The sequence below is a fragment of the Anticarsia gemmatalis genome, chromosome Z (genome assembly GCF_050436995.1).
Source record: "Anticarsia gemmatalis isolate Benzon Research Colony breed Stoneville strain chromosome Z, ilAntGemm2 primary, whole genome shotgun sequence".
In the NCBI taxonomy this organism is placed as follows: Eukaryota; Metazoa; Arthropoda; class Insecta; order Lepidoptera; family Erebidae; genus Anticarsia; species Anticarsia gemmatalis.
The window spans coordinates 20,317,759-20,331,324 of NC_134776.1; the positions used below are offsets into that span (position 1 = coordinate 20,317,759).

The 13,566-nt window shown below is 37.2% G+C and overlaps 1 protein-coding gene across 3 annotated transcripts in view; it reads left to right on the forward strand.

Moving 5' to 3' along the window:
- Nucleotides 1-13,466, forward strand: part of nwk (FCH and double SH3 domains nervous wreck) — a 147,383-nt gene extending 133,917 nt beyond the window's left edge. For 2 of the 3 annotated variants that reach the window (XM_076134628.1, XM_076134630.1), the window contains 9 exons: nucleotides 1,228-1,372; nucleotides 1,558-1,715; nucleotides 3,285-3,434; nucleotides 4,065-4,331; nucleotides 4,453-4,566; nucleotides 5,477-5,579; nucleotides 7,810-8,004; nucleotides 8,859-8,890; nucleotides 9,211-13,466. In XM_076134628.1, coding sequence (XP_075990743.1) covers nucleotides 1,228-1,372; nucleotides 1,558-1,715; nucleotides 3,285-3,434; nucleotides 4,065-4,331; nucleotides 4,453-4,566; nucleotides 5,477-5,579; nucleotides 7,810-8,004; nucleotides 8,859-8,890; nucleotides 9,211-9,708 — 1,662 coding nt within the window. In that variant the 3' untranslated portion in view covers nucleotides 9,709-13,466. The remainder of the gene's footprint in view (nucleotides 1-1,227; nucleotides 1,373-1,557; nucleotides 1,716-3,284; nucleotides 3,435-4,064; nucleotides 4,332-4,452; nucleotides 4,567-5,476; nucleotides 5,580-7,809; nucleotides 8,005-8,858; nucleotides 8,891-9,210) is intronic. The other variant, XM_076134629.1, reaches the window with a different exon arrangement.
- Nucleotides 13,467-13,566: the final 100 nt, after the last annotated feature.

Below are 13,566 nucleotides of genomic sequence, written 5' to 3' on the forward strand. Positions count from 1 at the left end.
AGCGTTGGTAATTGTATCGTGGATGTTAGACAAAGTGGACACGGCGAGTTGTAGTTGCTGACTCAAGTTTTAATGCAGTTGTAGTTGCGTTGCAGTTGCACATGCGTTTGATTTCAGTTTTTAACTATTGTGGAATATATTCGTGGGTTTTTTGGAGTTAGTTGAAGTGAGGTTATAGATTAAAAGTTATTTATTGTTATTAAGGATGTTTCCGAACTATTTTCTAATAAAATAATCTTTCGAATGATATTTTTTTTTATTTGGCAGCCGGATATATATTACTATGATGCTATATATTTTCGTTTAATTCATTCTATTTTATTAATCGTTTTCGAAGAGGAATGATAATTTTGAATGAAGAATAAACCATAATTCTTTTTTTCTTAACATTCTTCCTAAAGTTGTAATGTTTTAACGGAACCACTAATTACAAAATATCGCCAACAACAAAAACTGAAGCAAAATTTAAAATTGCATTAAATTCTATCCTCGACGTGAAGTATTCAGTTTTAAATAACTTTGTTTACCTGAAACCATTTATGATAGAATTTTCAGCCAATACGCGTGCCTGTAATACCGTTGTAAGCGAAACTGGCGCATTTTGTAAAAACGCAAGCGCCAAACGCTCTCTCCTGAAATATTTCCTGTAAAAGGAATCTATATCGGAAAATAGTTTAAAGATCAACATGCTGAAAGATTTTATACCAAAATATCTACTTTGACAGGCTTAAACCACAATTTGGAGCTTGAATCTTAAATATTTTTAATATGGAGTAACTATTTTACTAATAAATTTGAACATCAATATTAGGTACAGGAATTTAAAATTGAATACCTTTAACAAGCTCTTTAAAAGCTGGCAATACAATTACTGTAATACCTAACCTAAACCACTATCAGTTTAAAATTACGCATAATAAAATATAATACTTATTGTTCATAGATAGTCTGCATTAAATGCAAAATTAGGCCGACTACTTATTAGCGCCAATTCCAAAATGCTTAGGTGCTTACGATCTACAAATCTTTCTAGTTAGTAATCAGACTTAGGCCTGGTGAGCATCGCGAACATTTTTTCTATTTAATCTATAGGTCTCCAAACTCAATTGTTTCTGTAATCTTTTTCGTTCCTTGGTATTCCTAAATGAAGACCTACGTAGTTAGCATTATTTCTCGATACTTTAGAATCAAGTTCCACAATAAATCATACCTTTCCTTTTCTCCCAGGATCAACCGAGCTCGGACTCGTTCTATGACAGCGACAATACCGAGGGCGAAGGCGCCTCGGCCGCCGCCACCGTGGCCTCCAGCAGCCACCAGAGGACCACCTCGGGCTCCCAGGGCGAGGAGGAGCACGATGAAGACGTTGATGGTGAGAAAAAGAGATAACTATATACTATAATCATAGGAAGAAGTAGGATGTCTTTTTAGATTGACGACTTAGAATTTGGAAGAGTATTATTTGATTACTAACTCACTTCTTTCGATACAATGCTACAAAATTTTCATATTCTTTCTATTCGGTATTCGTCTTCATCATACCTCTTTTGTTCGTAGCTGTGCTTGAAGAAGAGCGTATGCGCATTGAGCAGCTGACCGTCGGCTGGGATGACCCCACCCAGGTGAACTGGGACGAGCCCGAGCAACCGGCTCCCGAGACCACTGAGCCGCCGGCACCGCCGCTCTACAAGTGCACCGCTCTCTACTCCTACACGGTAAGTTCGACCCTACCTTTTTTTTCAGATACCCGCTATTGCTGCTTAAAATAAAACCTAAACAAAGAAGTTTTGAAGCTTGCAAACCTTATTGGCGTACGAAACAAAGAACACTACCTGACACCGGCCAGCTCTAACAGTCACACACTGGTCTCCAGTTTAGTACAAATTTGCCACGTATCTTAGTAATCATTTTTTCATTGTTCTAATAGAATTTTTAGTATATTACGCTTTTTTGCTGAATTTAGGCACAACTCAATTGGCGCTTCCGCAAAGTACATGTCGGAGGGAACTACACGCGACTGGACTTCAACGCCATCAAATCGACACCAATTTAAACCATTCCGATTGTCACCTGTCCCGATAGACAAGGAATAAAGCACATTCTTCGATTATAACCGAGTATGTAGATGTAGGCCACTATTGATGTTCAAAACATTTCGACTATGCAAGTATATGAAAGCAATCTAAAAGTGAATGTTGTGATTTAACAATGAATTAATTAATTCAAAGTTGTTAGATATAAGTATATTATAATGGAAACTATTTTGGCAATGCAAGTATATTAAATGCATATCGAAAAGAGAATTTGACTGTGATGAAATAATGAGTTTTATTTGTGTTTGACCATTAGGATCTTATTGATCGACCCCTGAAACACAATGCACTGTCAATGATGTAGTTAACATTTATTTGACCATCCTGTCTGAGTACGCATTTATTTGCAAGCGCGCAGTTGGACAGAATGGTTAGACTAATTATTGTTCAAAGAACTTTATATACCTTATACCAAAATGTCTTTATATCAGAGATAGAGTGCTTGTTTCCTTTCTTCTAACTCTTCCCTACTGATGAATCCTGACACAGCTTGATAGAGTAGGTCAATTCAGTAATCCACAAACTGCTAGGGTGTCATGTTTTCAGTTAGAGGCAAGAAACGGGTACAACGGCACGACATCGGAGACCTCCCTAGCACCACACACCAAACCTTAATACACGTTTGGTAAACGTATAGTCCCAGTCAATTGAATTTACTATAACGATAACCTTCGTATTATTTATTTTTTACTACTCACTTTGAAACAAGTACCTTTTCAGAAAATGATAATATACCTGTTTGTCATATGAAAATGAATCATGAATTACAACATTGAAACTGTCTGACATTTTAGTAAAGATTTACAGCTCAAGATTATAAAATAATTCCAACTCATCAATCTTGGATTTAATATCTACTGTTTACGGGCAATCAGCTGTCAAAAATCGAATCTGGTAACCAAAGTACAGGTTTATTATTAAGTAGAGGATATCTGATAAATTCAATTGACGGGGACTAAAGATAAATGCACGACCTAGTTGTAGTGACCATTGTAAATTTTAACATTAAATCATGTTAGCAACTGCGGTAAACCTTGTTTTCCTGCGTTCTTTATTTCACCCCGACGTCCCTTAGGAGTAGGCAATGATTGTAAATAAAGATAATACGATCATAATATTGTTTTTCATTCCACTGTGTGTTCTATCTTTAAGTTTGTTCCGGCTATTTTACTAATCATGTCGTTCTTTTAGGCTCAAAATCCCGACGAGCTGTCGATAATCGAGAACGAGCAGCTGGAAGTGGTCGGCGAGGGCGACGGCGACGGGTGGCTCCGCGCTAGGAACTATCGAGGCGAGGAGGGCTATGTGCCACATAACTATCTTGACGTAGACAGGGAGCAGGTAGGTGCTGCCCGACCATTCTGTCGTGAATACGTTGTGTTCCTTCACAAAGAAATATCTGTTGTTACTTATTATTACAATATGCCTGATAATAATAATTCTCAATAAACATTTTCTGATTGTGCTTTCTTTAAATTTCTTTTCTGCCATCCAGTTCGGTTCCCTAGGTTTTCCTTCAGAGAAAACGGAACACTGAGCACAGAAGACTCATTCCTTCTCCCATTACATCAAGAAATGATTCCCTTCAAGACTGATTTACTCTTTATCTGAATGATCTTTAAGAAACAACAATGTCCGAAGAAGAGGTGCTACATTTCTTGAACATTATCACAATGGTAAACTGTACACTAACACATACAAATCATATCAAGACCCCTCTCTATGGTAAAGCTGAGCGCTAATTACATATGGTAATGGTAATGGTTTTGAGTCATAGGTAAAGGTAACATTTGCAGGATCTCTATGATTATAGGTTCGTCGTGCAATCGGAAACCGAACTATTGACTATCATTTATGCAGCAAGATAAGTTCAATTTTATTTTTTTATTGATGTTGAGCACTGTTATCAAGCGCATGAGTGTATGTCACTGTTCGACAGTTGGGCTCTCCCTAAGACTCTGTTGTTTGCAGCCTTCCAGCGCTCCGGGCCTGGTGTCGCAGATATCCTTCTCCTCCGTGGACTATACCGTGGAAGGGGAGGATGCTGACGTGGTGCAGTCGCCTGATCAGATCTCCGTGATTTCTGCCCCGGCCGCTAAGCCGGAAGAACCGAAGGTCGAGGAACCGGCCAAGGCCGCCGAGCAAGCCGAGCCGCAGCTGCCGACGCTGGGATATTGCTTCGCTCTGTACGACTACGACGCTGAAGGAGCTGACGAGCTGATGCTCGAGGAAGGACAGGTCAGCTTTAAGCGGGCATCATTAACCGGATCTGCGTGGTCCTCGCCTGCGCTTCTGGATTGGTTCGTTTCACGTAAGTATGACCGTCAGTTCGCTTTTCTGATACTCGTGTTGTTGACAGATCATCCGCATCGTGTCACGCGATGCCCACGGCGTGGACGACGGCTGGTGGCGCGGAGAGGCCAACGGCATCACCGGGAACTTCCCCTCGCTGATCGTGGAGGAATGTGACGAGGTGGGCAAACCTAAACGTAGAAGATATCGTCGTAAACATTAACGTAGACATTTTCTTTTCTTATTTTCTTTACTTTACAATGTTTTTTTTTTTGTTTTCGTGTGATTTTTTCATTTGGTTTAGATTTCCTTTGTGTGTTTCCAATTTTATTCTGATTTCTTGTGTGTTTTCCATTTTGTTTTGTTTGTTATAAAAGCTAGATTTACAAGTTTATTTTGTTTTATTTTCTGTTTCTTTTCTAGATTTCCAGTCAACTTTGATGTTTATTTTTTCGATCTTATCTATCTAACATAATATGTATTTCTTACGTCGAAACTAAGTTCAAAAATCTTGGTATAAGTTTTTGACTTTAGCTAGTTACGTGGGTGAGTTGCGAACAATAATTCTCGACTTTACAATTTTTATTTATTTTATATAAAAATATTTATATTAAAATATTTATATAAAAATATTTATACAAAAATATTTATACAAAAATATTTATATAAAATAAATAAAAATTGTATAACAAAGAGAGAAAATTACAATTGAAATTAAACAAATCATGTGGAACATTGTTGTTACATTTTAATAATTCATTGAATTGAAAAAATTACTTAACCTATATTTGCAATCGAGTGTAAATTCAATTACACGATATATTGAAAAAATATTTGATTACTTATTCCAGAGAGTACTCCAACATATTTTAACGTACATATACAATTTATATTGATAAACATAAACGAATATAACACAGGAAAAAACAAGATCATACTTAATACAACTTGGATTACTTGATGTTTCGGCATGGCTGACAATAAAGTCTTGTAGCTCAAAAATTTGAAAGTCAAATCTCTTAGTTACTTGCTTTATAAAACTACATTTTCTTCTACAAATGTATATATAATTGGTAATATTACTGGGTTAGAACGGAGAGCCACTAAGCGGCACCGAGGACTGGTCTCCTCCTGGCTCAGCCCCACCAGTTTTCGCGTCTCCCCCCGCCTCCCCCCCAGGACAGGAAGATGACCGTAAGCAGGCATACTTGATACAAATGTTTTTGATTGAAAGAGGACAACTTAGAGAATCTTACTTTATAACATTTTAAAAATGGTTTCCGGTACATTTAATGTTACGTCTAAATATGTAAAACTTGTCAATTCAAGACTATCTAATTTCCAAATTCTTTCCTCTGGAGATGACTCTAGAAACAACATGCGTGACTACTACAAAACTTCCTAATTTTTCCTCGGATATAAGTCAAACTATAGTTAACATAGTTATTACTTTAGCAAACCATATATAAAAATCAGTCTATAAATCTATCTGACTTAAGAAAACATAGCTCAAAATGCAAATACAAAACCTTACATTTCTCATATTCTCTTTCAATTTCTAAGTATCTACATAATTAAAGACTAACAAATCGCTGCAATCAGCGCTAATAACAAGTTGAAATATATCGCAAATAGTACTAAGTAAAATAACAAGGTAAGGCAATAGTTAAGTGAAACACATTGTATTTGTAGCTGTATCGAAGGAAACAGCAATTACACAGGTCTTTAATTAACTAGGTATTATTAATATAGGGCATAAAGACGGCTGTTTAAAAGCAAGGCTTTAATCAAAGCAGCTAAGCCTTTGCATGTTACTTGCAAACGTATTGAGCCTTTTGAAGTATTTGTAATTACGTTTGATCTTTTCTATTTAGAGAATAAGGTTTTAGTTGTTTCTTTGGATTTTATGTTTGTTCGAGTTAGTTCTTGGAATAGCTAAATTTGTACTTTTGGAAATTACCTTCCCGACTAATGTGAATGATTGTGAGGATGTTTGTAATTCTTTCAAGCTGAACTTATTCAAACTTCAGACTGAAAGAATTTGGACGATTTTTTTGATAGATATAGTAAAGAATCCGGGATGAAACTAAAGTAAACTTTTACGCAAATGGTGCTGCATTAATCGGCAGCCATAAAAAAATCTTACGTTAAAATGTCATATTTAAATTAAGCTTTTAGGAAAGGGATATTACGTTTTGAAGAGCTAAGTTGTCCTCGTTCAAGCCAAATGTGTAGAAAAACAAAAAAATATAGTAAAATAGTGTATATGTAAATAGATCTGTGAGACGTTAGCTTTGGCTGAATGATATCGGTATAGTGGTTTGGTTCCCAAATGCATGGTTTCAATTGAGCACGGTCTCAGACCTTCACTTTCACGAAATTTGCATGATTTGCACGAAACGCAAGGAGTAGATGCTACGCTAAAATGTTTGTTTTGTTGTCGCTACTTTGGATAACTTTGATAATTACAGTTTTGTAATTACAAAATGTTTTATATCTATCAAGACTATTTCTCGAGTTTTACTCTTTTTTCGTTGAGGTTAAGGTTCAATATACTGTATATGTACTATATATATGTACTATACGACCTTTACGACTAGTATATCAAATGCGTTTTGTTGCGACTATAAAACAAATATATTCACTAGTATAAACATAAAGGTAAATCGAAGTACTTATTAATTATTGTGCAATTTATCTCTTAGTATTATAATAATAAATATATTGCATAATTTTGATGACTTTTCTTATTTTTGAAACAGCGCAACTTTGCATTGTGGCTTCTACTGATTTATTTTGTACTATAACAGTTTAACGGATTATTTTCTAATAAATATATGAACTAAAAGCTAATAGCGCTTCTTAGGTATTGAAATTTGAAACATGATCTAAAATCAAGATGAAAAAGCTTTTAAAAAAAACCTGATTTTGTTACTTTTGCTTCTTATTCGAAACATCTACGATTAGTGAATGCTATATGATTGTTTACACTAAATAACTTTCACAATTATAATAATTTTACATACAAACAAATTACAGTGAGCATACAAAACTTACTACACTAAGAATGTTAAAAAACACCGATTTGTATTGCAATTTGTTCAGTTCACATTATCGTCTATATTTAATGTTATTGAAAAGCAATATGTGTTCACGATATAATTGTTTTTATTTTATTGATGTCAGCTTCGATTGTCTTATAATTTTTTAAATGCACGCGTAACGATTGTCTATGATTCGTTGAAAAAGAATCGACTTGATTAAAAATAGTGAAATGTTACCATAGAGTTTAGAAATAACGCGAATCGTTGACAATCAATGGGAATAATACCAAACCAAAAATTGGCTGGAGGAGTCGAAATTTGCATGCGAAATTCGCTACGTTCGTGTTGGCTGAAATATTTGTACCCGTGGACGCTGCCAGTGATCCTGAATGACAACAACAACACTAAAGGTCCCGCACCGCCCCTGGCGCCGCCGCCGCCGCCGCCCGCCGACCTCGAGGACTCCATGGATAGCCAGCCTGACTTCAGCTTTAATCTTGAGTTGTCTAGACCACAGCAGGAGCAGTACGGGACGCAGTTCGGCGGCGCTTCAGCCCCCGCCGTTACCATAGTAGGTGAGTGACGTCACTTCCACAGGTAATACGCTGTCTAAAGGTTTCAAGTGATCAGAGAAGTGACAAGTTTAGGCTCTTAATACCCTAATTTGTCGAACAGAAAAGTCTGTGATTCATTGGGTATTTGAAAGTTTGTACCGGGTATTCTAATTGACCCAACTAAATTAGACGAAGTTTAAAATATTCTGTCTTTATAGAGTCTACTACGAATAAAATAAAACTCCGTTGCAAATTTTGAAGGAATATCGAATATCGCTTTTCGGAATACTAGCTCTAGTGAAAAGATTTTATTTACAAACGATACAATACAATTGAATCAAAATATGAAGCTGCACTATGCGAACAAAATAATTCTTCTCACTTCGGAAGTTTTACGCAAACTATCTAGCCTTATTTACTCGGCTAGTTCCTTCTACCATAAGTTACGATATCTCTACGGGCTAACAGCCTGAGTTCCGCTGCCCACAGGGAGCAGGGATATTTCTAATTAACTTATTTCCAGTAGTCAATTAATCAATGCCTATACGAGTTACTCGGTACATTGGATCGGAAGTGCGTGGCTTCCTAGCGTACGGACACAGATCCAACAGCGAATGGATCCCTAGAGCTCTCTATTTATAACTGAAGGTTCCTTTACGAACCGTATTAAAGTCTAGCTAAAACATATCTTGCACAGAGGTCAGTTTGAAGATATTATCAATGTTTGACGTCCATTGTAAATATAACTATTGCTTAATAAAAATAGGCAATTTTAAACTAGCCATTGTACAGTTATCTTGTATTTAAGTTTTATTGTGCGTGTACATTAAATGTGATAAATGTTAACTGAGTGTAAATTCTTTTCCATGCTTCAGTCGACGAGGCGATCGGCGAGAACTGGGATGAGGTTTGGCTCTATCATAGCAATCTATCCCGCCTACTGCGATACTACTTGTTAATGTTGCTTGTCGACGCTTGTATAGACGAGTAGCGTGTTGCTGTTGATGTCTTACTTCTCAACTACTACTTACAGGAACTATCGCGGAAACTTATATTTTCTAAATCTTGTTCTACAAACTTTGGATCAACTTCTTCAGTCACGATATCATAGCATGTCGCTTCGTGATGCATGTCACCGGTTTCGGAATGCCTTTCTTCAGTTATATCTAACTTTCGCATTCGGAACCCTTTTGTGTTTCCAAATAACTAAATGGACCGTTTCCGTAGGACGAGGAGGAGCCTCCCCAGCCTGCGAAGGCTCCGGAGCCCCCGAAAGTTGAGCTGCCGTCGTCTGATGACTGCGGGCTCGGCGTAGCGCAGATCGTCATCACCGCCGCCACCCCCATGGTAGAGGAACCCGAGCAGCCGTTCCCGCCACCAGAGCCCGCCGCCGACGCGGCCCAGGAGCCCGCGCAGGAGTCCTCGCAGGAGCCTACCCCGGAGCCGCAGCCCGAGGAGAACGACGACGAGGAGTCCTCGCTGTCGGAGCAGACGGCCGTCTGCCTGCAGGACTCGGACGAGGGCCCGGCCGACTCGGCGCCGCACCCACAGTCCAGCTCCACGGCGTCCGAGGGCGAGTCGGGCGGCGCGTCGGTGGCGTCAGGACCGCCCACCGCGCCCCAGTCGCCGCCCGCCGCGCCGCGCGGAGGCCGCGCCTCCATCCCCGACGAGCTGGAGCCGGCGCAGCTGGCGAGGCTCACGGACCTCAAGGAGTCCAACGCTTAAGGCCTAACGTGGGCGGCCGACGTCCGCCGGCGCCGGCCGCACGCCACGATCACGTTCGATCATCTACATAAGACCGTTTCTCCGCTATCGATATTTGCGATTTGTACTCGATCGAGTCTTTTCATGCAGCTCTATATACTATGTAACCTTCAACAGTATAATGGTTGAATCGATGTTTTGATGTGTGTTTTCACACTGTTTTCGTTCTCAGCAGATACAAGTATTATGAATCGTTGTTGAATGTAATATCTGTGCAAGCTATCCCAACTATATGAATATCTTATTATATTAACATTAGATCTAAACATTTATTTATCTAGCGAAATTGAATAATATGGATCTGACTAGATGTTTTATTAGCGAATATTTATTGATGTTAGTATTAAATGTGAAATTTTGCTATTGTTTATAAAAGTTTATTGAAAAAAATTGGGAATACAAAATTTACGGTAGATTGGTCAGACATGAGTAACGCGTAGAGGAACGGTCGGGACATGTAGATTGTAATGTATATAGCTATTAATACTTATTACTAGTTAATAAGTACAGGAGCACGTTCTAGTACCTGCAATAGAGGGTATGGTAGAGGCGTACGTTAGAGTAACGCTGCGTGTTGACCGCCGCTGTGCTCACTGAGCGCGCTCGTCGCGACTTACCTTCGATTTATAGTATGAGGCGATATGATGTTCGTCCGCCGAGGCACCGGTCAGCACGCCAGCGTAGTATTGCGTTGTAACTAAGCTCCGTCGTTGGACGTTTACACGGCGTATCCATTCGGAGCTCGCCGGTGTGAAGGTTCAGCGGCGGACGGTAGGTTAACGAAGATCATACAGGGTGCTAACACCCTTTCGTTGAGTTCCCATTCAATACCCTCGCCCGTTTCGGGAGCAACACTTGGGCAATCTCCACCGAGCAACGTTTGTGGGAAGCAAACCCAATCTCTCTCTTGCAGTCGTGATGAGACAACTCACGTTTGACTCGCTCAGATTTGCTCCAATCGGGTCCACTTAGGTAAATACGAAAGTCACAGTGCCAATCGAGTTACAATTTCCAACCAACTGTTCAAATTTCAAAGTTTTTCCTCAAAATCTCATCACGACAATCCTTCTAAGATATAATTGCCGCTGTCGTCATAATTGTTTTCCTTGAGTCAAATAATTTCTGCTTGGTAAGTCTCTATACTCAACAACTACATGTTCCTTTGTACGATCGACGTAAGCGAACGTCGACGGTTCGTTGCAGGAGGTCACGGTGTCAGTCCGGTACCACGGAAAGCGGTCATTGTTTTTGGCATTAGAAAATACGAATTACATACGACATTTACCTTTAAATATTATGATATTATACCACGTAGTCATAACATAATTATGTTATCAATAGCACATTCAATTTAAATGATTATCAAAGTAGTAGATGAATGTTTACCGTTAATAGATGTTAGTTGTTTAACGATGTGATTCATGTGTTGTGTTATTTTAAAATATATCAATTATATTATATATTATTGTTAGTTATACAGTATATAAACCCGTAAAAACGTATGAGTTGTTCAGTTGTTCGTTTGCGCTTGTTGCCTCGTTTGTGTTTCAGTTGGAAGTGAATCAGATGTACCAGTTTGTTTTTACGGGTTGACCACGTTTATGAGAAATAATTGAATTGTCATAATGAGAGGATTGTAGCACTCTGTAGATTTATATATCACTGTATCAAAAAGCACCAGTTGTGAGGACTGTAACACTAAGTATCAAGTTTGTGATACAATTATTACATTATATCTATTAAACTAAAATAAATAAGTGTTGCTTTTTCTTTAGTGAACTGAAATATTTGTTCGTTGTTGGCTGAGATTATGCGAAGAGCTATACTCTTATATATTCAATATGTTTTGTTTTATCATGTACTGTTCTGATTGTTACAGTTTTGTATCAATGTACTTTGGATTTACAATAAATATAATATACTAGACAGAAATAAACGTTGATTGCTATTAGATAATTGTGGACCTGATTACCCCATTGTTGATAGTGTGGAGTATGATATTAGTAGAAAGTTAAAGTCGAAGTTAGTTATAATATTTAAAAGTTTAAGTAAAGTAATGAACATGAAGTCTGTTGAACTAACAATGCTGATGACAGAAACTATGATGTTTCGTCTGATCATTACGACATTGACACGTTGGTAGCTAGCAGAGTTTAACGATTAGCTAAATATGAAACTATGAGTCTACGAGAAAATCTATACTGATACTTGAATTCCGCTTAACACTGGAATGAATAGAAAATTACAAATACATCTTACAAAGAAACCTAACTAGGTACTCACAAGCTAGCAGAACAATAACAGCTATAGAATTTAAAGCTACGATATAAATAGGGATTTAAAGATGGATGAGCAGAAATTATAAGAAAATTATACTTGATATGAACGTAGATACATTTACTAAGATAGTTGTCATCAAACACAAGAGTACCTTAAAAACTGGAAAGTACATAATGGTAGGTAAATAAGGTAAATAACTCTTCTACACCTTGGGTCTTTGGTAAAAGTGATAATTCCTAAAGTATCAAGACAACTCGTATATAACTTTAATAAAAAGCTAACGAAAATATACTATTGTTATTTAATTCTCATAATCTCAGCATATCGGACTTAATATTAGAATAATAGAAACAATTAGTATTCAAATATTTATACCTACGATTTAAAGACTATTGTTACTACTATACAAATGGTAGGAGGAGGTACCGAAAGCAATGAATAAACAAAATATTAAGCTGTAAAATTCGATAAGCAAAGATATGTTAATAAATTGTTGAATGTCAAAATTTATATGAAAGGATTTTAGTTTGTATCGAAATAAAATTTAATCAACCAAGTCAAAGAATTAATACAGAAAATTGTTCTTAAAAGTGCCAGTAAAAAGTCCATCAAAAACTATAAAAGCTATAACATTTCTTTGAGAGAGGCTATCAATATTTCTGCGGATTCTCCCTCGTAAATTAAAATCTGGAATACTGTTTTTTTTCATACAGTTATATGGCGTTGTTGATCTAGAACGTTGCAACCAGCGCGACCACACTGCCTTGAAGAAACTAAACGTTTCAAATGACAAAAAATCTTGTTGTAGTGTAGTAAAAAAAAAAATTATAACTGTAGATATCTTTTTTTCTATTATTTCTGTAGTGATTATAACGCGGTGGCGGTTCATTTAAAAGTTTTCGATTATTTGGGACGGAGTCCATGAAAGTGACGCAAAAACTCAGCCACGTAAAAGTTGGTTTGCAAGGAGAGTTTTGGTCCGCAACTGAAAGAATTTTTGGGTGACTGATTTTTTACTGACGCGCCACTGAGTGGAAAGACCTCCTTTAACAAGCAACTATAAAATCAACAGAGCGATTAAAATTAACTATTTGGATAGTTAAAAGTTTATTTTACTGGCACTTTTATTAACAAAAAAGAATTGTTTTCTTTTACAATTTGTTTCAGTATCACACATTGGCAAAAATAATTTCAAAATTGTTAGTAACTTTATCACAGAAACTGTTTTGGCAAATATACAAATAATTTAAAAAAATGTGTCAGACAGAACTAATACATAATTTGACTTTAAGTATCAATAATATTGCATTCGGTACTTGTAATTAAGAAATGTAAAGGATAATAGATTAGCGGCTGTCGTAAGGTCGCAGGTTCGATGTATGATTGCTTTAATGTTCCCCCAATGCCTTTTCGACCTGCAATAAACTTTCTAAAATTTATTTTGTGGTTTTATTCCAATAATACACGTACCTACATACACACCACAAATAATAACGAATAGGAACAATAACTACCAACCATGGCATCAGCAGTACAGTA